This window comes from Antennarius striatus, chromosome 5 (genome assembly GCF_040054535.1).
Source record: "Antennarius striatus isolate MH-2024 chromosome 5, ASM4005453v1, whole genome shotgun sequence".
In the NCBI taxonomy this organism is placed as follows: domain Eukaryota; kingdom Metazoa; phylum Chordata; class Actinopteri; order Lophiiformes; family Antennariidae; genus Antennarius; species Antennarius striatus.
Genome location: NC_090780.1, coordinates 16,075,554 through 16,102,409, shown reverse-complemented (window position 1 = coordinate 16,102,409; position 26,856 = coordinate 16,075,554). Strand labels below are relative to the sequence as shown.

The 26,856-nt window shown below is 40.1% G+C and overlaps 1 protein-coding gene across 4 annotated transcripts in view; it reads left to right on the top strand.

Moving 5' to 3' along the window:
- Window positions 1-3,300: 3,300 nt before the first annotated feature.
- Window positions 3,301-26,856, top strand: part of mdfi (MyoD family inhibitor) — a 30,089-nt gene continuing 6,533 nt past the window's right edge. Inside the window, exons 1-3 of one of the 4 annotated variants that reach the window (XM_068315325.1) lie at window positions 3,301-3,730; window positions 5,801-6,000; window positions 19,465-19,602. In XM_068315325.1, the coding sequence (XP_068171426.1) occupies window positions 5,850-6,000; window positions 19,465-19,602 (289 nt within the window). In that variant the 5' untranslated portion in view covers window positions 3,301-3,730; window positions 5,801-5,849. Of the gene's footprint in view, window positions 3,738-4,272; window positions 4,368-5,800; window positions 6,001-19,464; window positions 19,603-26,856 lie in introns of those variants that run through there. The other 3 variants (XM_068315327.1, XM_068315324.1, XM_068315328.1) reach the window with 3 other exon arrangements.

The window sequence follows — 26,856 nt, the reverse complement described above, 5'->3', positions numbered from 1 at the left end:
GCTGAATTAATTTTATCCTCGAGGGTGTAGAGGCCAAGCCAAGGTTTAAGCCACTGAGGTATTCCACCACACTTACATGAATGATGTGCTGATGCACTTCCTGGTAATCAAAAGTCCAACACACCACTTATTCTTATTCCGTTTTATTTCCATTAAATTTCTCAGTTAACTCAACCAATAGTTAACATCAAATAGCATAACATTACAATTTCCTCCGGGATTAATTAAGTATCTATCTATCTATCTATTAAGAATTCAGCGTTTAGTGGTTCATGCTTTCAACCTGACTCGAATTGTCATCAGGCTCAATGCTCATGAAGGTCCTCATGCACATAAATACATTGTGAGTTTATTTCCTACTCAGACATTTGCAGAGATGTGAATGAAAGGAGGACGATATACTGCAGACGACGTGTCGAGAGCAAAGCCACGTGAAGCACGACATCAGAGCAAACTGTTCACTTAGTCTTAAATTTGCAGAGATTTTGACATGATGTGAAATCTTAATCTATGGGGTGAAAATGTTATGGTGCTCAAGTTGGGTTATGGCAAAAAGGAGAACTACAGTTGTAACATATGGCGGCGTGTGGTTGTTCATATATGTGGTCTTCCATATGTGTATGCATCATCGACAGCAGCTAGTTGATGATAGAAACATGATTGACGATTGACGATTTTTTTTCCATTTGTGAGTGAACAAGGCTGTACACCCACAAGGGGCTTGTAGCATCCAGATGAATGGAAGCAGTGCAGTGGGAAGCTGTCACATGGGGTATACGAAATGAGCAACTTATAACGGGACGTCATAAGTTGCCACTGCCAGTTCACACTGCCAGTTCACACTCCAAGCTTTTTATTCCATATGGGTCTTGAGCCACCCTCCGGTCCCCAGCCACAGACCTAGTGGACTGAGCTGCTGACGTCCCAGCACTACTTCAGAAAGCAACAAATTCTACCACTTAATCTGTGACAAATGTGTTGAAAACATAATTATATGAGCATTAAATTGAATATAGCTTCACTAAGTAACTTTTATAGACGATGGGTCATTTAAATAATTCTGTAAATACCAATAAGAAGATGAAAAGGCTGCTATGGGATCGAGCTGCAGAGAGTCTTTTGTGACTGGTGGACAGGGGTGTGAGTCATGACCGGAAGTGAGAGGATAGAGAGGATAGGGATTTTCAGGAAGTCGAAGACATGAAAACACCTCCAATCTCATTGTTCAGAGCTGGAATAGATGGTGGGACTGACTCTTGTACAAACACACAAGACTTTAATGTAACCACAATGTAATGTCAACAAACTTCGGGCTCTTTTGAAGCCTGAATTGGGTGTATTTATCTTGGTCTTTTCTGATTACACTGTATCTGTCCTGTATCATTTGAGGTTGGTGTGATAATATCACAGCGAAGATGAGAATGTCCTCATTTACATATTTAACATATTGTGATCCTGTGAATTTGTTTCAAAGTGTGAATTTTAATTTGATAAATTTGGAGAGTACTCTTGTCCAACTTTGTTAAAAATCCCCTGCAGCAGATGACAAAATTGGCAAGTTATGCATGTAAAGCAGCAGGGAAGGCAGCTATTTGAAATATGTTGATGTTAACGAAATGAGACTCTGGAATGTCGATATCAGTTGTGACTGTACTTCCTTTCTGACGCAGGTTTTGTTAAAAATCTTGCATTGGTTTTACTGGGATATCTTTGCTATGTGGTATGTCTTCATTTTGCATATGTTCAGTTTAGATTGTGTGTACAGTGAGTCATGTATGGTGAACTGTCAGTGTCCAGCGGTGCGGTAAAATGCAGAATATCTGGATTTTTTCCACAAACACAAAAATCCTGCTACAACTAGATCTCCAGTACTGCCACTGCCCACACAAGCTCTGACCTTGTGCCCAGACAGACTTGAAGCCCACACAGAGTACAAATTCTAGAAATACTTAAGCTTCAAAGCCTGAGTGACACAAATGAGTGATTATGCACCAATTGAACACTGGGTTATCAAGTTGTTAGTAAAATTGATGCATGTCCAGAGATTTGTTGCTGTGAAACATAAATATGTTCCTGCCATGCACTCAAACTGTCAATCACAGGGAAGACCCCCGTCCACAGTGTCCAGGTGTCAACATGGGATGAACATCTGCTGGGTTTCTCTACCTCATATGTTATCAAACACACTTTCTAAAATATGGTCTATTTATTTGAGTACACCCTACTATTACTATTCATCTGCTAATAAAAAAAAAAAGATAATCCTTAGTAAGACCCTCAATAAAATTTGAGGATTAGTTAAGGTTTTACAGCTGTGGTTCTAGCAAAAAAGAAAGAAAATAAAGTAACGTTGAAAATGACTGCTCATTATTCCTGGATTTCTGCAAATGAATTTGTCTTGTCGCAAAGTAAAGAACTTCTTGCCTTTACTAAAATGCTAATGTGAGTCTTCTTTTCTATTCGCTGGGTCATAAAATAGAAATGAATATCAGATGATCCTTTGCACAACTACAAACTTTAGTTTCTCCATCTATTTATGAACCGTCATTTTGCACAGATTGAATTGTGATCCTGTCAGTTTACAGCAGGTCACTGTTAGGCATATGCACTCATGCATGTAAGGAGTTACTTGTAGGAGTGTGTTATTACTATCATGAGGATGAGTCACTAACAAAATACCCCAGTCTGGTCTCCAGGGGCAGTGGGGCATCGTAAAAAGGCCTCATGACTGAATCAAGAAAATTCCCACACTGAGTCCTAACAGCATCTGAAGGGAAATCAGTGACTCATACCGTTAGAGGACAATACGTGTACTTCTTGCCATGCAAAACAAAATGTGTGCATTGTAAAACTAGTCAAATAATTTAACAAAATTGCGAAACACCATCATTTCAACTGTTTCAATGGGAATTAATGTTTTTAGTCTCTTCAATGTGGAGTTCAGAATAGCATTGGCTGACAGGTCCTGAGATTTCCTGCGTGTATGACTACAGAATAGTAAAGGAATATCATATTATTACATGTGCATAAAAGGTTATTTTCATAAAAAGTTGTAATTTTTATATATATTCTAAGATATATAATATGACGACAAAACGTGGCTCCTGGGCTTATAAATCTAGAGCAAAGCTGCCCTGTGTTAGTGCTTTGTCTGGTTCGGGTTAAGCGGTAATTATATGACAGTATAGTTCAGCCCAACTAGTTTGTAGCCTGGAGGAAACAAAAGCACTGCTGACTGTAGTTTCCTGTCCAAAAAGCTGCAGCACCAAGTCTGAGAAGAGTTCATTGGGAGTAAAGAGAGAGGAGAGGCCGAATGCACCAAACGGATACTGCTCCTTTTTGAGCATTTCAAACGAGATTGGGAGAGCTGGTGTGCTGGGACTTTGTGGCAATAATAGAAAAGTGAAGAAACGTGCAGAGCAGCTCCGAGCTGCCTGCAGAGACACACAAACTCCACAACATCTGGTGCGCTGGAGGACGGGGCGAGCCGGAGACACAAACTTTTGGAGGCGGAGAGAAAACTAAACTTCGCTGGAAGAAAATGCATTGAATTGGGATTTTGGGACACTTTCTGAAGACTGCTTTAACCCGCTTAGGTGGCGGTGTAAAGTGACAATAGTGGAGGGACAGAGGACAGAGAAAGCTCTCGGAGGGCAACAAGTCCAACCTGGAGTGAGCAGAAAATGAATTAACCAGAGTTTGAGTGCGCCGTGTCCAAGCCGGAGAGAAGGTAAGAGGTGATTTTCTTTGCACTGATATCGTATGTCAGATCATCTTATTGTGCAATATGAATTCAGCCACGTAAAGGATCCCCTCGCTGCAGCTAAACTCGGTCAGAGCATGTAGAAACTCGTTTTTTTACGGGGGGGGGGGGGAGCATGGCACAGACATGCAATAAAGGTAAACAGAATACGCCCGTTATCAAGCAGCACCACCACCCAGAATTGTTACTCAAAACTGCATGCGCATATTTATTATCAAAAGTTTTCTTTGATTTTTTTTTAATTTTTTTAATTTTTTTTAGGAATATTTGACGCTCCTCGTACTCGTGTGAAGTACTGGAGGAGCGTCTTTTTGCGCTTTCCAGAAACTTCTTGTAACTTTAAACCGCTTCTGAAGTTTTGGGTCTTTTATTTAAAAAAAACAAACAAACAAAAAACAAAACATCTTTTGGATCTAACGTGAATTCGGTGAACCACGATGATTAAAAAAAAAAAAGCGTTTAACGAAAAGGAACTTTTGGTATCGGTTGTCAAAACTTTTGGGCAGCATCGGAGAAAAATGACGGGAGCGCGCAAACAGCTGTCCGCTCGGGCTGCTTGGGCAGAGAAGACGCGCGCCGAACACACGTTGGCACGAGACACAAGGTAAAATATCGATAATTTCTTCGATCAACTTGCGATCGGATTTCATGCATTTGATCAGATATGAGAAGAAGGCTCAACGAGCAACTGTTTTTGTGTCATGACACCTTTTTAGAAAGAACTTCGTTCACACCGGTTAAAAAAAGAAAGAAAGAAAATTTTTTATGATTTTCCTCAGATTGGCTTTTTTTCCCCTGAAATTTGCTCTTTTGCCTTGATTATTAAGTTATCTTTGTATTTGACCCTTAAGGAATATCTGTGTGAAAAGATTTGTGTCATGAACCTATTTATTTATTTATTTGTTTTAAAAAAAGATGAAAAAAAAGATAAGAACTCCTGCAAATGCAATTTGGTATGTATGTACTGGAAAGTTGGTTATAAAACTTCATAAGATATAAATGCAAACATCCGCTTCATCCCTTGTGTGATTACGGTCCGTCACCTTTTAAGAGGAGGTCAAGCAGGATTTGACTGAAGCGTAGACAAATATACTGTTTGACCCTGACTTTTGTCACTGCTGTGAGTTCAGTGGGAGGAAAGCCAGGAGGCTTCACACTGCTGTCATCAGCCAGAAGCAGATACTGATCTAGAAACACATATGGAATAGGCCCAAATCAGAATCCGCCTTATTTGCACTGTTCAAACTACTATGAAGAAGAAAACAACCGCTGAGTGACATGAGCAAAAAAAAAAAAAAGCAAGCTAGATTTGACCCACTTTTACCTGCTGTTTCAGCATATCCTAAGATTTTACCTTGTGCCAAAAATAATATTCAACTACAATTGAATTGTTGTACTTTGTTTTTTATGCCAATTAAATATCACTTCTATTAAACATATTATAAAGCCCTCAAAATGACGTTAAAATTCTTTTACACCTCCCACACTAGGCTATGACTCGAGATGTCATGTGTTCAACAAAGTAAAAGACACATTTCAAAAACTTTAGTGTGTGTTTTTGTGAATTAGGTTGACATGTACTGTTTCCAAATTTTGGAAGCTGTGGATGTTTTTTGTGTGTGTAATTAAATTACAATTTTCCTATGTGATTTTTGCTGTGTTACTGTGTTTTTATTTTGTGTTTTGTGCTGAAATTGTTCATCTTCATTCTTATTTGCTCTAATTAATCACATTAAAACTTGTAATTCTGCATTGGCTTGGTAAAATCTACTTATGTTATCATTATTTAGCCATTATAATTTATATGAAAAATATGTGGAAAAACTTAAAACCGGGCTTTACTTTGATGATAATGTCATGTGATCGTTGTGTTGTGATTTTCTAGCTGAAAGTCATTCATGGTGATTTAACGCACACAGCAAAGCCTGTCCTGTTGGGCTGTTGCTCAGTGTAATTAGTCATAACTGCTCTTCCATGTGAATCATACAGTCATCTCAGAAAAAACATCTCAGTGATAGGCTCCTGTCTGTGCTCTAGGCTCACTCCTTGGCCTCTTCATCTCCTCTCACGAGAGCTAGGCTCACCCATGGATCAGGAGAGGAGTGCTCCTACCATTTCCCCAGAGCCCCCCGATGATGGGGACCCCAGTCTACCAGCTCCACAATCCAGTTCGCACGCATCTCTGACCACAGAGAGAACCAACAGCTGCCCCAAACCAAAGCCCCAACCTGCAGCAGGTAAGGAAGAGGTTTGATCAGAACGACAGCATGTTTGTTGAGTGATTGTGAAACACATCTTCCTGTGTTAACAAGCTGTGTGAGGCCTCCTAAACCTCAGTACAAGAGCGTAATGACTTATTCACCTTTGTGAAAACATGTAAAGGTTGGCATGAGCATTTCAAAGTGGTAAACCATGATTAGTACTTTAAAACCAGTAATTATCAATCACTAATGGTAGCCTCAGAGGGCGTGATGAAGTAATTCCCGGAAAAATGATCATGCGTCTTTGGTTGGTGTCTTGTAATTCTTTCATACTTGATAAAAAACGCTGTCTAACGCCCACCTGTCTTGTCTTCAATGGGAAAAACAAGAGCTGGCATTCTTTTCCATGTGAAATAATGATGCAGTTGTCAACATATCAGCACCAGTTTCAGTCAGCTTTAACAGAATCCTGACATCCAGATGGATATGTTAAATTTGAGCTCTCTTTTGGTTTGAGGCTTGTTTAAACTTGTGTTTCGGGGGTGTGAATTATGTTACAATCATCTCTGCTAAAAATTGTGCAAACATCATTTAGTAAGCATTCAGTTTAAGACCGTAATAAAAGACATAAAATTGTACACGTCCTCGCCTTGTCACCTGTCTCAGTGTTGACTTATACCTACCTTTTACGTTCTTTAGGTGTCAGAAAGGCTTCAGTGGGTCATTAGGTCAAAGGAGTCTTCACTGAAAGATACACCAGTTCTACTTTACAACTGTCTGCTCGATGAGAAGCTCATACACAATAGCCATTACACTTAGGAGAAACATAATGGCTCCCTGAACTACTTTCAGAGACAGTGTTTATTTGACAAAATGAAAAACTGCATTTATGTGCCACACTGGAGTTGCAGGGAGGTTGTGGGTGAATGGCATGTAAACACAGTGCAGGGCTGTGACACCAGAATGACAGTCTGACTCAGTTTGAATCCAGACTCAGGCTTGTGGTTAGGTTTAGGTAACAAAAGCTAATCCTGGTTAAGAACAGGAAAAGATTGAGTTTTTGGCTACTTTTAGGCAAGAAATGCAATTTGGCATAGGTTTGTGAAGAATTACTTTTCAGTTTAGCGTTCGTGTAAGAAAATTAATTTCTTCTTTGGTGATTATTCATTCATATGTTTGATAGCAATGTGTTTCTAAAATTCAATGTACTGAATTTTAATGTCCTGTGATGTTTTCACAGTTGCCTGCATGTTGGATGGTTTGTATTATGCGAAATCTGCAGAATGGGGCAGCAGGAGCTCAGTCCCTTAAGTCTTGGGCTGGGGACCGGAACACATTTGGGACAAAACATTTCAGAGTGTGAACTGGCAGTGGGGAGGTGCCAGCTCACCTCCCAACTACTGCCTTTGAGCAAGGCATCGTCCCCATTGTACGTCGCTCATTGGGCGCACTGTGAAGGAACTGCCCGCTGCTGTATCTCTCATCTGCATACTTACAGGCCCCGTGTGTGTGTGTGTGTGTGTGTGTGTGTGTGTGTGTGTGTCACGGTCCTGTACACATGCATACTAGGCATGTGATTAACAGCATAAGCTAACACGAGAGTGGACAAATAATTTCCCGTCTCGGATCAATAAAGTTAATTTTAGTGTTTAATCTTAATTTCAAACGTAGATTTTCTTGAAACTTTTATGAACAGTTGGGTAAAAGGCAGAAAAGAACCCAATTAATTTTGACGTGAATCCAGATAAACATGCCAATCCAAAAATTCCTTTATTTGTCATTATTTTTACGTTTCAATTTCTACATTTTTGTCATTTACACAAAAACTAGACGGATGGAAACTGGTTCGAAGGTGTCACATATACCATTTAAGAAGCAAGATAATATGCCTTTTTTTTTTTAAATTACAGCAATTACTCACAAACTACTTGAAACCTTACCATGAATCCTTTAAGTTTAGTTTAATATTCGATATTTGGAGATATGTGGGCCCTTGTAATTAAACAATTCTATGTTTTGCCGAGAGAAAATTTAATTGGTCAATGATATGTTTCATTTAAAATGTTGCTGCTTTTCCAGATTTATGATATACAAAGTAATTTCTGGTTTGCAATGAGGTGAAATCTGTCTGTGCGGTGGACGTGCCACCTTGGATGATCTGAGGCCAATTCAGCACCATTGGAATGCTGAAAGGCCACAATGGGACTCCTGAGAGTTTGGGAATGAACCCATGACCCTTTCCCTTTATGTGATTGGTCACGGTGTGGGTCGACTGACGCTAGGCAGGAAAGAGGGGATGCAGACACACTCAGGACAATATTGTGCCTGAGTGAGTCATCCGAAAATGATTCATGTTTCCCTTAGATTCAGTGAGAAACTGTCAGTGCTGACCAGACTGCAGGTCCTACAGGATAATTGGCGTAGGTGTGGTGAGGTAAACAGTTGGGGAAGTGTGCAGAAATTTAAATGGCTTGTTGCTATGGGAACCTGCCTCTGCAGTGGTTGATGGAGTTTTTTAACGTCACACATGTAGAATTGTCCTGTGCTATAATGCGTTTTAACAAGAAAAGCGTTAGTCTAGAATAAGATTTACAGTAATAATAATGTGTCTGGGGGAGTTTTACAGTTATTAAAAAGCATGTTTGTGCCTGAACACGTTCCTGGAGCTTAGCTGACTTTACCTGCACACACTCCTCAGGAAGCAAACATGAAGTATATCTGTGGCTTCTCCCACTCAAGTTAGACTGCTTGTCTGGCCTGGTCTGATGTGCGTGCGTGTGTGTGTGTGTGTGCGTGTGTGTGTGTGTGTGTGTGTGTGTGCGTGTGTGTGTGTGTAATTGAGGGCAACAAGGCCTTGCTTTCAGCACTGTGCTACAACAGCACTCCTCTCCACTTCTGGAGCTTAGGGCTTAAAGAGAGCACAACAGGTACACAGTGAATAATTACAGTAGATCTGAGTAACTCAGTCAAATCTTTGCCCATCAATCATTCATCAGAACTAGATAAAAGCTTTCAAGATGACTCTTTATTCCAGCCAGAGTGGTACAGTAGCTTTGAGTGATGAACTGAAATGCAAAACATCCACAGTCCACGAGCATCAGACTAGGGTGCCGGCATCTCAGACCACAATTAATGTGTTTTTACTTCTTAAATTTTTAGTCTGAATCATCTGAATGCAAACTACTCCCAAAAAAAATCAGAACCCATGCACTAAAATGTGCACACTAACTGACTCACATGCAAGCACGGCCAGCCCAGCTACCAAAACAAAGAACAGAGAAGCTCAGATTACAACATGCACACAGTGACTATGACCTCATTCTCTGCCCAATATGCCATTATATCACTGTATCTTTGCTATATAGTTTAGGTTTTTCTACATTCCTTTTTTTTTTTTTTTGCATTTCACCAAAAATGCACTCAGATGGGATCTATCCTTGGAACTTGGTTTCTTGGAACTTGGTCTGGTGGCCCCTTGGTTGCTTGGTTGTTTCATCAAGAAAAACTCTGCCACCCTTCCAACCTGCTACCAGAAAACGCTGTGTGTTCAAAATTAAATGTGCTGCTATTTTTGTGCATTTCAGTGGTAGTCATTGAGACGGGATGTATTCTTGCTTGCTTTGTTTGGTTGCTTCATCAATAACCCTGCAAACCCTGTCAACCTCCTAACATTTAACATTAACATTTAACATTAACATTTAACATTAACATTAACATTTAACATTAACATTTAACGTGTCATGTTATGTGAAGGCTTTACTTATACATGCTTAACATACAGCAGGTTTGAAAAACATTAAATATCACCCTGACATTTTTTTTACTAATATGGTTTATCAGCACAAAATTAGGTTATCATTAACGCAAATTAAGAAGCTATGTTTCAAATAATACAAAAATAATTCCATGGGTTGGAATTAGCATATCTTATTTGTAAATCAATCACATTCATGCTGCTATTGTGTGTCCTCTGGTGATATTATAAGGGCCACCAGCATTATGGATTCTACTGAAGCGTACAGTGTAATCCAGTCCCCAGTGTGATGCTTCACAGAATGCTCATATGTTTGCAATTAAACATGATGCTATCTTTAGTTTATAAACAGGTGTGACATCAGATCTAACATAATTTTGACTTCTATTTTAACAATTCTGAATATGTATGATGTAGATTATAGTATTTACAAGAACAGTCGTTGTATTTGGTCCATCCAATCAGTTATCAGACTTGCCAGCTTTTTTCAGAAGCACTTGTTTCATTTATTGAAACTTACATTAAAGTCATTCTCACCTGTTCCTGTGGTATTTTTCCATGGATGTAGCTTGATATCAACTGGAAGATGACACACCAGTTCTGATTAGTCAGTCTTGCCTAATTGGTAGACCTACTTGAAAAAATGTCAAATAAGGGTAGCACTCCAAATGAATGTACGAGTCAACATTAAAATACCATCATGGTCAAGTTGAAACTTTTTCAAGGTTTTTTATAGAGCATGTAACATCAATTCGACTCTTTTCACAACCTTATATGAGGAAAATGCTTTCTGTTTGGACTCTGGATTAAATTGGCATTACCTCTGTGCACAGTGCCGACCTCTCCAAATTGATATTTAGAATAGAAAGCCTTTATTGTAACAAGCATAATGTAGGATTTTTACTACGTTATGCTTGTTAATGCTTTTCTGTTTTATTTTTCCAATGCAATCAAAGCATGTTCCAATGCCATCGCCCACAGCAAATAATGTTACTGTGAAAATGTTGTACTTATGCTAAAGGAATTATGTGATTGAGATGAGTTGATCACAATTGTCGCTTATTTACCTTGCGGGTCACAGGTCTGCTGGAGTCTATCCCAGCTCACTGCGGGCAAAAGGCAGGGTAAATCCCACATAAAATGCCAGCTCATCACAGGGCTATGAGATTCACATTTGTGTTTTTTGAAGCCATTGTTGCAATGACCTGGCAGCGTCAGCAAAAAGACCAGCCAATCACCAAGCACTAGAAGAGAGGTTTATCCGTTGTGGTGCTTGATACTTGGGTTGTAGTCTTTTTTGCTTTAATTGAGCATTCATTCATTACCACAGCATTGAATAGAGGTGTAGTGGTGTGTGTGTGTGTGTGTGTGTGTGTGTGCGTGCGTGCGTGCGCGCGTGCGTGTGTGTATGTGTGTGTTTGTCTGTGTCTGTGTCTGTGTGCATGTGTGGGTGTGTATTGACAGATGTGTGCCTCTCGCTGCTTTCAGTGTTGCTCTCACTCAGCCATGAAGATGCAATGAGGCTGTCTGTTTATAGAGGAGGTTTTTACCACCACATGCTAGATTCCCACATTCTCTCACCAGTGGCATCTCTCCCTCTATTTTTTTCTGTTCCTCTTTTTTTTTAGCCCACCTCTGCATTTTTCAAAGTTAATATTTCTTTCTGTCTTTGTATTAGGCCTGCGTATGATTTTTTTTTATTTTATTTTATTTTAATTTGAAAGGACATTTCCTATGACTGCACCAATGGTTTTAACTCTGATTGAATCATCATCACCTTTTTTTATTAGTTTGTTTTGTTTTTTGTTAATATTCTAAAATTCTAAGAGTCAAAGGTCTCCATCAGGTCTTGTTGCTGTTGATAGCTGTAAGACAACTTCTGCCAACATGTTTAGCCGGCTGTTGCTAATTAATGCTCGGATGATTCCTGGAAACCTGCTCTGTGCAGTTTTCACTCAGCTACAGAATGATTTGTCAAATATATAAAAAAAAACACCAATGTGTCTTCTGTTTACTGCTTGAAAAGATTTTTTAAAAAATCAGTGAGTCTGTCTTTGGATAAATAACCCAGTGTTATCCTGTATGATTAGGGAACTGTTGTTACGTTCAGTGTATTTTAACTTTTCATCTATGGAGCTCTAAATCATCAGTATATAAAGCGTCTTAGATTATTTCCTGCTTTACCTCCGGCAGCTAAAGTTCAGAGTTGTATTATCTAAGTCAGCTAATTCTTTTGACCTTTTCAGACGGAAGGCTTCTCAATAGATATATTTGTCTTAACTTGAACAACAAGCACTTCTTTTAACATGTATAAGATAGAGCAGTAGCTTATTTTCACATAGCTGCCAGCCTGACTTCATTTTCAGTCATTGGTTAGCATCACTTTGTTCGTCCCGATGCTCGCGTATATAGAATAATTGCTCTGTCTACATCACAGTCTAAACCCTGTTTATTTTATCTCTCTCTTCACTCCTGCTTCTATTTGCCTACTGGTTCCATTTTAGTACTTGAGGGTTGTTGAAGCTTGGGTCTAATTTGGTGTCTCAGTGAGATTGAAATAAACCAGGAGCAATTTGGGGCATTTTTACAGCATATTTGAAGTTTGAAAATGAGTGTGCTTTTTCTCTTCACCACTTCGCAAACATTTGAGAAGCTGCTTCTGCTTTTGGTGCCCCCCCCACCCCCACCCCCACCCCTGACTTGAGTAGAGTCTCAAAACCCTCATTATCAATCATAATGATGCAAGTAGAGGATAGATGCAGTTTTGATTAATACCTGTCCAGGTATGTGCTAATTACATCCCACTAAAGCGGTGATACATTGTAATTGTCAGTGTTTGTGTGTTCGTTCGTTCGTCCGTTAGTTTGTCCACCAAATATCTTCACAAACGTTGCAGACAGACAGATGAAACCAAACGCACATTACTCGGACGGCAAAGGGGATAAAAATGAGATGATGACTTTGACCTTGAGAAAAATATGTCAAGGTCAAATTTCAACTTTTGTACATTCAGGAACCGGATAAGATAGAAAGATGAGGGAGAAGGCCAGTGTGAGTAAGACCATAGATCAAAGCTAGTGTTTTGAAGAATGACAGTGGGTCAGAGCACTAGCTGTGATCTTTGACCTATGCAAGTTGGTCATATGTCGAAGTTAGGACATCTGCAGTTGAACTACAAAGTCTCCAAAAAATACTTAAAACTGACTAAATGATATTTACATAGTTCTAAAGCATTAAATGCTTATTGTGAGACCATTCATTCCAACTCCATAGTGTGTGTTTGCCACTTCAATATTTATCTCTCTGTCTCTATGTGAAACCTTGTTTATCCAAGGTATGATCACGTATCTGGAGATGTGGCATACCACAAACTGAACAAGAGCAAATGATTTTCAGCATCAAAACAGCATTCTGATAAAAATATAACAGCATTTTCCTTATTCCTCTGCTGTTAATAACCACTCTTTCCATGTGCTGTGCAATTATAGTGGTAACTCTACTTACGAATGTCTCCACACACGAAATGTTCTACTTACGAAACTTCTCAGCAGGAAAATATTATCCCTAGTCATGAAAGAAATTTCGAGTTACGAATGGTAAAAATACAGAATGGGCTGATACTCGCAGCTCCCACAGGTTCCTGAATGCAACATTCTCATAGCTGCTCTGCCATTGGCTATTACCTAGTATCTTCGTTGCACCCCATTGGCTAAGAGGGACCTCTGTGTGGACCTAGATCGGTGTTTATGCAGGGTCCTCGTCAGTCGGCTCTCAACCCATGAGGTGTTCTGATAGTTTTACGGAAATATATTGACTTTTAGAGTATTTGCTATGGACCCCAAGAAAGTGACGGAGAAAAGAAGAAAAGAAAAGACGAAGAAAAGAGTTTTTTTGTCCATACAAACAAAGCAAGAGATAATAGAAAAGCATGAGAAAGGGATGCGTTTGGTTGATCTCGCCAAAGAATATGGCCGTAATGCATCTACAATCGCCACGTTATTAAAACAAAAGGAAGTTTAAGGAGTTAAAGGCATTGCGTGGGTGGTTGGAGAAGTTCAAAAGGAGGACTGGAATTCACTTTGTTGTTCGGCATGGTGAGGCAAGAGTGCATGAACCAAAGAGGGCAAAAAAACAATGGGGACAGCTGTTAAAAGGTAAATGACCGTCATTATTACTCTTTACTCTATTCTTTGTTTTTTACATTATGCACAACTCTCATTTATTATGTAATAATCAAATCGTAACATGTATTTGTTACATGTTTTGAAGCATTTTTATGCTTTATAAAACATTTATGTTGGAATTTTTTGGGGCTTGGAAAGGATTAGGGCATTTGCATGGAAAACGCGTCTCTACTTAACATAATTTTCTACTTACGTAATTTCTTCCGGAACCAATTAATTTCGTAAGTAGAAGTACCACTGTACAGTGTGTTTGTGTGTTTTATCTGGTGGCGGCATCCGTCTTTCAAGCTCTTGGTATTAAATGTATTATCATCGCACTCAGTCAGTGAAGCAGCTGCGCAGGGTTTTCCCAGGATCCAGAAGAATCTCAGAGACAATGTAATACAATTAAATTCCCCTTAAGCTTGTTATATAGCAGACAGTTTTTGTCTTTAATGAGCTTACACGGCTTCATTCTCTCAGCAGCTTAATCTCTCATTTTGAACAAGTTCCAGTTATGCACTCACACAGGCCCTATATGCAATGTGTGTGTGCATAAAGGGCGGGTGATGCCTTCTGGGTGCTTTCGAATTTTGGCTGGATTACAGCTAAACAATTTCCTTCTTTGTACATCTATAGGTACGTTTGTTCAGGGATACAAACATAAACACTGTTTTGTGTTCCTGTCTTTTTAATCTTGTGTGTCCTGCTTGGAGTCCCAGTGTGGTGCCTTGTTTCAGTAAGCGCCCGGCGTCAGTGCCAACGTAAGTCGTTACTGTAGCTCAGCTGCTCTTCAGCTCATCTTATTCTGTCTTCTACCCAGTTTTCTTGATCCAATCTCAGTTTTGTCGATCTCTTTCACAATGTGTTCAGAGATGGGTCAGCATGATGTGATCTGTACATACATTCTGTGTTGAATAGCACTGATAGAACTAGGGCAGATAAGCTATTTATAATATCTATTTAAATATTTATCCTATTTCGCAAAACTAAAATCGGTATATATCAATACTTCTCTGATGTGCTTTTATATATTTATGTATTACTGTATATCATTGTACAGTCTTCTAATATATTATATATACCTTCATAGTTGTGTAATTCCACTTCCATGTAGATTTAGATATTGCATGGCTCTAGGTCTTTCTGTTTGGAGTCAGCATGTGTCCCTGGTGTTGAGAAGAAAAAAAATTATGTAGTTTCCTTTTTTCACTCAACGCCCTTGACCCAGGTACTGGCTTCCATTTGCAACCGGTCCCTGGACGCCACACAGTAGCTGCCAACTCTCCCTCAGGGAGGGGGCTGAACACAGAGAACCAGTTTCATTATATTATATTTACTATATGTGAGAAATGAAGCCATTTGTTCTAAAAAAATACTTGCATACTTGATTGCATATGTGTTAGTAGACTCCAAGGCTTGTCCCATTTATTCATGCAGTCGAGGTAAACAGATGTAAAGGGGTCGTTTCTTTTACCATTCACTGTGTTCATATATTTATTTTATCTGCCTAGGTGAGACTATTTATTTTATTTGCCTTGTATCAGCGCTTGAAGAGTTTAATCGCAGCATTTAAACCCCTACAGTTGTCTGATGCCCTCAGCGATCACACCTAGAACAGCCGGTTGGGCTTCGCATCAGGTGACCCAGGACATGTCCCATGATTTACTATACAACATGCATGTATTTGTGTGTCTTCATACTAACCATTACACTATGTGATCCATATGTGTTTGTTTTACCAGTTAACTGTTTGTTTACTAGGAAACTAAAATTCCTTTGTATCGCCCCTTGAGAGTCAGTAACACGTGTTCGTACACCAAATAACAAACACGCGTGCACAAGAACAGGCATAGATACACGACGAAGCATGCACAAACAAACGCACACACACACACGTACTCGCCCGCACATGTAAACACACAGCCAGATCTGCTCAGCAGCTCTTGATTGCTCTGGCTGATTTGAATTAGAGGCTCATCTTTCTCAGATCTCAGAAATGTCTCGAGGTTGTGCGGTTTAGTGGTTTGATGCTGATGCCAGCACACAATTGGTTGAAGGCCTGCTTGGATGGCATTAGGGGTTTGGTGGGGATGTGTTTAGCTCCAACAATCGTGGTTTTCAATGTTTACAGAGAGAGAGAGCTTTGACTCAGTTACAAGACCCACATACTTTTAACTCATAGTACTCCATTGGCAACAGGAGTCTGAATGGGAGCACGTAGTGCAGACTACTGTACTGATGTATGGACAACTCAGACAAGCAGATGATTGGACGCTCAATAACAATGTCCAGGTGCTAAACAGACATTCACATACTGCATATCTGTGATGTTCAGTCAGCGACGATACTTCCTAGTTGTCTTGCTAGCTTAGCTAAATCCGTCTTTCTCATGCGTTATGTCTGCGGACTCATCGTTGTTTCTCTGAAGGAGAGAGACTGCGCTTTCCTTCTTACGGTAGATGTTTGCTCATGTCGGTTTCTCATGTGGCTTTGATAAAGACATAAATGCCACCAAATCCAGCTTCCAAGGAATGAGAACAAAACAACAAGAGAAAGAGAAATGAGTATAACTGATAAGTGCCGCCTAAAGGTTTTCTTGTAAAACTGATGTGACTCCAGACATTCTTACAAACCTGCCAACCTTTTGCAGTCATTTGAGTAAATATTTTGCAATTTATCCGATATATTTTCCAATATATTTCGATATATTTACCCGCTGCAAAGAACAGTGGCTGATTACAGTGGAAAGATTGTGTATTATTTGATGACTGTTTATAGAGTTATCACACGTAATGTGTAAAGACATGCACATGTACGACTGGCTTAATGTATAAGCAGATGTATGGATGGATGTAAATATTGCCTTTGATATCCTATTAATGCAGAATGTCATCCAAAGTAATATAATATAAATAAATATAACACACAGGAACATACAGAGCCTGTTATATGCAGACGCACACACTCACACACACACACGCACACACACACACATATTTCTAAACTAGATATTTGGCAGTATGGAGGGCAGCAGTTCTCACTAGAGGCTTTCATATCTGAAGCCGGCTGATTGAGACTAATGGATACAACATGGGCTTTAGAAATGGCTACCACATGCAGAAGACAAACGTGTGAGTGGAGAGAGCTGGTAGTGGGAACATACGAGTGTGAGCGTATGTGTTTTATGTGTGTTTTTATTACAGGTATGTGTTGTTTGCGTAGCACTGTCCAATTCAATTGAAGAACAGGAAGTGCTTCCCATTCCATGAGGTCCTGTTTACGTCTCTGACTTTACACGCACATAATGTCCCACAACATATAAAAATAACTAAGTACACACACTCATGAAAGTAAAGGCAAAAACAAATCCTCCAACCCTTAAAACAGTGTTCCTCTTCATCAAGGTTAGACCACCTCACATAACCAAGTGATTCAGGCCTTGAGCTTTATGTAACACGTTTTCTGAGAAAATAAAGATAGTCGATTTCAGCCACCCTCAGCCTGCCTGAGGTCTGAGGAAGTCTACAGGTGGGTTATATTGTAGAGTCATCCTGTTTAGAATTAAAATTACTGGAACCACTAAAAACAATGGACAAAATGGCTGCAGCTGCTGGTAATTGACATTACAGATTATTTCATAATGTCCTCACTGTATCAATGAGTCTTTGGTTTGATAAAAATACAAGACGACATCTGCTGCTGGCACCAGTACAAACCAGAGGAAATTGACATTTTTTGTTTAAAAACTGACAAGTAACAACAATGAATAGTATGACAAATTTTCTTTATTATACCAAATAAGTACAGGATGAATCTATATACTCTAGAAAAGTACATTAATCAGAACTGGTTTATGTACCTCTGTACATCATTAAGTTACAGTTTAATCCATGTCTGACTGTGCAGTGACTGATAAGGACATCCCATGGTGCAACAGGAAACGCAGCCAACACAGAGTTTGGCTGCAATGCTTCAGATGTGGCTGTTGCTACAAAGAAGATGGGTTTTCTAAAACATGGATGCCTCACATCTTCGACCCAGCAGAATGGAATACCTACAACATTTGTGAGAAGTAAAATTATGTTGTTTTTTTGCAATCTAATTGTAGAACATTTGAGTCCAAGGGGACAATTTTGCGAGATTTGAAGAAGCATCCTAGGACAAGCCATTAATTTGTAAACAACATGCATTTAACTCCATTTCAGCTTTATTTAAAAAGGTATAAAGTGGTAACCTTATTCCATTTGAACTGATTTGTTTTTGCATCGTTGTTTGACTCTTGATGTTGTTGATGCATCAGCTGATACTCATGGCTCTGTGTTTCTGTCTGGTCTCTGTATTTGGACAACAGTTTCTTTCCTTTATGCATTAAGCAATAAAAATGCTGCCACCACTTAAGAGTTCAAAGTATCCTCTCAGCAGCTGAGCATCATCTGGGACATCTTCTCTGTCTCTTGACTCAAAGCACCCTATCTACTTTTGCATTCAACTTCCTGCAACTGGGATACCTCAACACTGTGTATATCTGGCAGCAAAGGTGGCAATAAATCTATAATTATGGCAAATATGTGAAATCATTAATCCGTAAATGTGGAGACGGAATGTAAACTGAAAACAAATAGTGTGAGAGGTAGGGGACAGGAAAGAGAGGACAGATAGAAGTGAGGGAGAGCGGATAGAGTAAATAAACATAACCGGGAAGGGTTGAGTCCATGCACAGGACGTGGTTTGGTTTGTGTGTTCGTGTGTATATGTATGTATTTATCAAACCCAGCTGGCTCCCATTTGCCCAGGAATGAGTCTGCACCTCTCAGAGGCCCAAGCCTGCCCTGCTTTGAAGGCTTCTGTGTTGTGTGGTAGTGTGTGTGTGCGTGTGTGTGTGAGTGTGTGTGTGTGTGTGTGTGTGTGTGTGTGTGTGTGTGTGTGTGTGTGTGTGTGTGTGTGTGTGTGTGCAGAAAAAGTAGCTTCATTAAAGCACTGCATGGTACCGGTGAATGCATAAAAGTCCCAGACATGTATTTACTGTATGCATATTTTGTGGACATCCTCTCTTGTGTTCACTTGAAAGGCACACTCACATACAAACACACACACACACACACACACACACACACACACACACACACACACACACACACACACACACACACACACACGCACGTCCTACTCAAAAACACAAACAGCCATCCCATCACAACCATAGACCCACACAGATTTCAGGTTTCACAAGCATGCACATAGACCCCTAAACACTCCCAAGGGGTTTTAATTTAACTGCTTCCAGATGTGCGTTCAGGACAGATCACACACCAATACATAGAGACAAAATCTTCTGCTTTGTTGAAGTCAGCAGAACTATTCAGTTTTAATTAAGTGCCAGTGAATGGGAAATGACACCGGGGGTTGACGAGTTTATTCCACACGGGAAACTACTTGTGTTGCTGTTACCTGATAATGTTCACATGAAAAGCCACCACTAAAGTTCAAACCTTTTACATTAATGTCACAAAAATTTGCAGAGTTTGTCTGACAGGATTATACATATATTGTGTCTTTTTTTTTTGTTGTTGTTTTTTTTAGATGAGGCCCACACCTATACTGAGCCCCTCATATTGAGGGTAAATGGCACTCCAGAACGGTTGCGAGGTGATGATGGAGACAGGTGGAACGGCAGCCTCTCGCATACGGAGCTCACAACACCCAACAAGAGTCTCACATGTGAGTAAATAGCAGCTTCAAGCACAAATTCACACATAGAGACAAACGTTCAGAGAGACTAGTGAGAGGTTTATTTCCATTACCGATCACTGGTCTGATGAGTCACATTATCCTGACCTTTAACAAATAAATTTTACACACCCTGAAGAAATAGGTCAGGTAATCACATACACGCACAGACAGAAATACCTGCATTTCTCACTCATGAGTGAATTTTCTGATTTCTGAAACACAAGCCTGTCTGCATCCAAATCTTCACACTTGAAATGAAACACATTTCCTCCTCTTTTCTACTTGCTTCTGCTCCATTCTCCTGCTAGTCGTTTTTTCTTCTCTGTCTGTCACTTGAGAATGGAGTTGTTAAGATATCACCATTACAACCCATGCTGAGTGTGACACGCGTCATGGAATTTACTCATATTCCCAAGGCCTCTTTAATTATTCAGGGTTCATTAGAAATCTCAATCCTAGGTGTCGGTTTTGATCAATGGATAGTCTGAAAATTACATCCAGGGTATTTTTATTTTAGATGATCTGACGTTTGTCCATATCTGAAGATAAAGTGGTTGTGTGCATTTTACCAATTATTGATGCATGGTTTCTGGCAAACTTGTCAATGAAATCCACCCACACTCATGTCACCATATCTACAAACACTTTAACTGGAATCGTAGTTCTTCAGTCCTGTTACCCGAGTGTTTGAAGACTCTTACAACATTAGCAGTTCAAGCCCAGTTGTGGTTCTGTTGCTTTTGTGTCACTTCTTCCTGTCTTCTTCAAAACAAAGGAGAACTTTTAAAGACAATGGCAAGAAGGGATAAAAAAAATGTGTCTGGTCGCATGAGTTCAAGCCCACAGCACACATCTGGGCATGGTTTTGTTCCTGGAGTGCATTTTAGTAATTTGCATTATTATAGTTGTCAGTGTGATTTTAAGTTGGGTTTTGTGACTTCAGGAACAGACCCCACTTCAACTCTGCAATCTCGGAAACTGTTTTTGACCAACCCACCCTACTCACAGGGCACTGCAGCATTTCTCAAAATAGCTACTGTACACAGCGGTTTCCCTGATTACAGAAAATTACAGGAGTAGAGATGAAGGTGTCTCACATTGTGTGTGCTTATTTTCACTCAGCTTTTGAAGTTTAAATTACTTCCCCCAAAATCTGTTCAGTCATGACATCGACAACTTGCTACATCATCACCTCTCCGTCTCAATCATCTGGTGAGGTGTCAAAACACCTGGAACACCTGGGAGTTCCTCTTCCAGAGTCAAAGCGCTGCACGCCAGCGCCTATACCTCCCTTATATTACAGGTCTCACAGCTATGTCTCACCCAGGAGGAGCCTCTCTCTCACTCCTGTAGATTCGTAGTCGCTTCAACACCTTGCAGCAGAGCCAACGGTTACGCAATTCTGATTTGTCACTAACCCACTGCACATATTTCTGTAGTTTTCACTCCATTTTCAAATAAGTCGTATTTCCATCTAGTACTCAGAGTGGTTCGACTGTGTCATTTACTTTCTTGAAGAAGACAATGCAGTGACAACACCCACAAAACTCCAGCAAATTGTTTCAATGCTGAAACAGTAAAACTTTTAAAATAGCCTGCAGTGGTTTAAATCTGTCCTTCCTGCTATTCAGAGAAAATGAGGGATGGCGTAATTGAAAGAGGGATGAATGAAAGGAGGGATTGAGGGATCGGTGGATTGTTTAGAAAGCTGACATCCGAGCATGCCTTAGAAAGCTACATTTTCCTGGAATCAGAGGCAAGCCGTGGGTGACAAGCACAAACACACAAACCTGCTCCTTATAATAGCCAGTGTGCGGTAAGTGAATAACAAGCAGTCAGCTCAGTCAGGAAACGAACAAGTAGGTGAACTCAGACTGTTCTGACTCTGGCAGGTGAGTGAATGTCCGTTGTCTAGATGTGGGCTTCTACCTGTCTCGTCTGACCCTTGAGTTTAATTCAGGCCCAGGCTGGTAGGCTAAGAAGTTTGAGTTAGATTTCCTTTCTGCCGCTGTCTCCCTCCCTCCCTGCTTTATTTAACATCCCGATAAAAGTTATAAAACCCACCATTTCCATATGCTGTTCAAGAGTTATGCAACTACTGTAGGCTGGACAAAATGTACCGTCATGCGCACCGGTCCTCAGTGCCCGTCCATTTGTTTTATGTGGCTCTTCCCTTCATCTTTAGCTTCCACACTCTATCTTATACAATGACACGGGTGGTCAGGGGCCTTAAACCACACAAGGCTGAACTTTTGACTTCCCAGGTTAACAGATTGGGCCCGTTTGTTGGCATAATGTGTTTGTCGCATTTAGTGAGCCTCATATGCCTCTGTCAGCCTGAATGCAGATTAAATATGGTCTGCATCATCTACAGTCAATCAATCATCCTGTGTTCTCTGGTTTCATAAAGAGTCAAAACAAAAGAGAATGGCTGTGACTCAGGTCCACGGTGAGATCATGGCTGAGTTTGTGAGCGAGAAGGTGAGAAGAGAGACAAAAAAAAACCAACATATGATTCCTCTGTCTTGCACTAATGACATCAGAGCTGCAGTATGCGCCGATGACAAGCTGTCTGAGAACAATGTGCAGTGAGCTGTTAACATGTGTGAGCGTGTCTGTACATGCAAAGACTCACTTCCATCTGTGATGTAATCAGCACACAGCGGTCTGTGACGTCACACCTGCACCATGACACACATGTTCACAGATGTTTACCGGTAACTGTTTTTAGTCTCTGGGGCTCAAGGAAACAATGGTGAATTGAATCCATCAGTGCTGAAGTTAAAGTTTATAAGTCCTCCACGGTGTTTATTTTTATCTGCTGTATTTCAGAATTTCCGGATGATACCAGTCCGTATGACCCCACAAATACTTCACTTATTTCATGACTGAATTAAATAAGGTGAAATAGTTAGGGGTGGGAATTTTCTGCATTAAGTACAGAACTCTTACTTACTGTCAGCAGTTAGTATGATAAGTCTAGTAAGTGCCTTTTTCCTGAAAGCAGTTTTACTTTCTCGCAAATTTGCGGTGAGAGGTTGAGTCTCTAAATTAAGTTAGCTTAAATGTAGTATGACTGGATTTGTGATTAGCGAAAGGCTGCGTATGTTTGACCCCTCTGACAAGAGGCCCTTCAGTGAAGGGATTTATGAGGGATGACATCATCATGTCTGCATGATGAAAATAAAAATAACATAAAGGAGGATTTTTGTGACTGTGACGAGACCTTGAAACTGTGTGTTGGGGAAACGGTGAGTGAGAGTGTTTGGTGTTATCTTGTCATCAGAGGGAGGGAGTCGGCATTGTGTTGTCGGTGGGAAATCTAACAGCTCTGATACAACTTTTAATAGATTTGTCGCATAAAAATAAAGCTGTTGTTTGTCTCTGTCGGGCCTCAGTTCTTCAGGCCCCGTCCACATGATAACGTATTTTTTAAAAACGCAACTCTTTTGTTGCGTTTACGCCTTCCGTCCACACGACAACGCAGATATCCAGAACGAAAACCCAACTTTTTAAAAACGCTGGCCGAGGTAGATATTTTTATTAACGCTGGGTCTGCGTTGTCGTGTGGACGGCGTATCCCCGGGACTTTTTAAAATCGCTGACGTCTTGCTTGCAATGAAAACCGCTGTGACGTCATATATATGGGCCCGTGTGTTGTGACAACAAAACATGGAGGATTCCTATTGGTTTAAAATTTGACTCAATACTGCCACCACATGGTTTGGCATGCATATAGCCGTCTTCGAAAACGCACTGGTGCGTTAATGTGTGGACGGAGATTTTTTTAGAAACGCTGTCGTGTGGACGCAAACTGTTTTCGATGCGTTTTTAAAAAGTTGCGTTTTTAAAAAAATCCGACATCATTTGGACGGGGCCTCACTCAGTCTGTTTCGGGTTTTTTTTAATTCTTGCTTGTTTTTGTCTTTCATTTGCTCTCAGATGCAAGTGTAAGAAAGTCCAGCTGTGTGAGTGGTCACGTGATTGAATGTCAATGTCAGCGCAAGAAGTGTTACCTGCCTTTTCTTCCTTCCTTCAGAAAATATGATCTAATCCTCCTCTGGAACTATTATTATTCCATTTTTTTAATTCTTCAATTCAAACAAAGTTGTAGTCTTAATGTAAAAAACAATAACTTTTTTCAGAATAGTTTGGGTTTTTTGGGTTTTTTTTATTCAAGTTGTCAATGTGGCTTTACATGAGGTAAAGTCGTAAATCAAATTTTAATTCACACACAAAGAGAACGTCCATGTTCAGATGTGATTTTATTTTTTGCAGGCTTCTGTGCAGACATGTGTAGGGGTTAAAACATCAATGAATATTCTGTCAGTTGAGCCTTTAGAACAGAAGTCACTTGATCATATTAAGGATTATAGATTTTAATACTTAATTGACGGATGGGAATATCTCACAAAGTTGCTTTTTTTTACCACTATATTGATTGTGGCTCTCTCTTTCACCATGAGGACCTATAAAACCTCATACAGCTAAAGCTAAGAAATCATCAAAATATTTCTTTTTAACTTTCCAATGCTGCCTGTAACACACAACCTTTTATTGTGTTGTCTTTTTATCTTCTCACCACGGTCGAAGAACACATTTGTCTTGCAGTCACACCTAACTTTGAATAGCATTCTTGTTCATGTGACTCTGTAGTCAGAGGTGTAGCGACTGGGTGCAGCTAAACGTGCCTCTTTAATGCTGTAATGCTGCTGGGAGTGCTGTGCAATAGCCAGAAATGTCAGGGCATTTCATTGAAGCATATATTTTAATATACAGAACCAGCTAATTATCTCATTCTTGCATTATTAATATATACACTTAAGCTTAAACCAACTGTTTAAAACTCCACCTAAGCAAGGGAAACACCTGAGGTGTCAGTGAGTATGTCCTTGGGAGATCAGGAGATGGTTTTAAATATTTAATGGTTCATGAAGAGTTTTATTGTGATTATTGTGAACTACTCTTTGTTGCTGCCCACACCATTTTATATTTATACACCTATTCCTTTTGTAGTAATTTATTATATAAAACTTCACTGTTGTCCATGGTCTTTGCAGTGTTCAGAGTCATAAGAAATTGTTTTGCTCAGAAACTTCGCTTCTTCTGTTGTTTAAATTGTGAAATAGAATTAATGTCCACTTGTGTGTGTTGTTAGTAAGGAGGTAGAATTGAGGGTGCATGCATCATGAAGCCACCCAGCTTTTTTTTGGACATATATAGTGTTGCTTTCAAACACAGTCCTGCAATTCTGTACTTTCATATAATGTGTATGTGCTGTAGTAGAACTTTTCAACACTTAAACCTACATAGACAAACTGTGCCAGAGGAGACTGTAGGATAAAGCATGTGGAACCCAGTCAGACAGTCTTCACTTCATTCCAGCAGAGGATAAGTAGAGAGATGAACAGCAGTTCCTTTGGTTTGGGACGGAGGTGTGTAAGTACAGAGTAGCTGAGAGATGCCAGGAGAGGAAGAGTTGGAGAATGTGTGAGTGGGGGCATGTAGAGGGTGCTGTTGCATTCATCTGATACTTACTCACCTTTTCTCACCTAACGGCCAAACAGATCTGTGCAGACTTAGTTTGACGCACAATTATTCAACACGTATTGTATTTTAGCTTCATCAGCAAAATACTCCATTCATCAGCTGTTTGCAGTAACCTAAACACACAAGAGCAGCGTAGCTCGGTGCAGCAAACTTTAAATCAACACAAGACGATACTTTTAAAACACTATAACCGACCTTAATAAACTCACTTTAGCAGGAGTCCTGAAGCCTGTTCTGTCAAGTTCTAAATTTACATGGGAGCTCCATGCCTGACCTGTAAGATGTACGGCACTGTTGACCCAAAGGCAGAAGAAAAGTCAGCTCAATTACCATCAAAGCTATTTAATAAGCCACAGACGTTTTAGGAGGATAGTGTATGGTGTGATGAAGCAAAAGAAGAACTTTTCAAGCCTATGGATGTCTGGTGAGGGAAGAATGAAGTATTATGCTGAAAAGGACACCCTGGACAACTAAAACATGGTGGGGACTCTGTTTTCCTCTGGGGATGTTTTGCTGGAAACCTACAGAGGTAAGATGGATTCCATCAGTTATCACGAAGTCGTAGAAGAAAAGATCTTACCCTCTGTGATAAACCTGGAGACATTCCTAAAGGACAGTGATCCCAAGCATACCCCACAGTCCACCATGGCTTGGTTTCAGAAGTTCTGGATTATTGTGGAGAGGCTGTCACAGCCGCCTGACATGAATCCCGTAGAAAATATCTGGTAGGATTTGAAGAAGACAGTTTCAGCACTTAAATCCAGGAATTTTAGAGAACTTTTTCCCATGAGGAATGGCTAAGATTTCTCAGAATCAAAGCCAGAAGCTGTTTTTTGGCTATGCATCACACTTTCTGAAGGTCATAGCATCAAAACGGTGCTTTACAAACTGCGGGAGATGAGTGTTATTACAGGGTGAAGTAAAAATGAGGCTTCAATTTTTGATTTGGTTATTTTAAACAGCTGACAAAAAGTATATGCTACCAATTAACCTAACATACAGATAACCTTACTCATGACTGTGCGTTCTGACATCATACCTGTGATAGTCGGACCCCCAATGGCCAACACTGCTGTGTCAGGATCACAGACACACTCCCTGAGGCTTCCATGTCTCATCATTTGAATCAGAGACATCTGGATCTTTATTTGTTAAAATTTCCCCCTGATGATTCACTTTGTTTATGAGTCACACCCATGCATCCTACTGGTCCAAATATCACGGACATGCAGGAACCCATTTCTTCTACTTACCTACCTCTTATTTCAGACCAAGGTGTGTGTGTGTGTGTGTGTGTGTGTGTGTGTGTGTGTGTGTGTGTGTGTGTGTGTGTGTGTGTGTGTGTGTGTGTGTGTGTGTGTGTGTGTGTGGATGCCTATGTGCTTTGTTCACACACACCACAGACTCACAACATGTATAAATTTCTCAACAAATCATAATCCCCTGGGAAGAAAAAGTCCTATAAATAAAATGTTGAAATAAGAATACTCAAGCACTATGCATAGCCTCCACCCCACATCCATCCCACATCACTACCCCCCACCCCACCCCCTACATATTGACCTTCATCCCAGCACTGTATAAAATACAGTATTGTCCAAAAGGCTAGAAGGGAGAAATAAAATAGGTCCAAAGAGAAGAAGAGTGAGCGTGAGAGAGAGACAGAGAGAGAGAGAGAGAGACAGTGAGAGA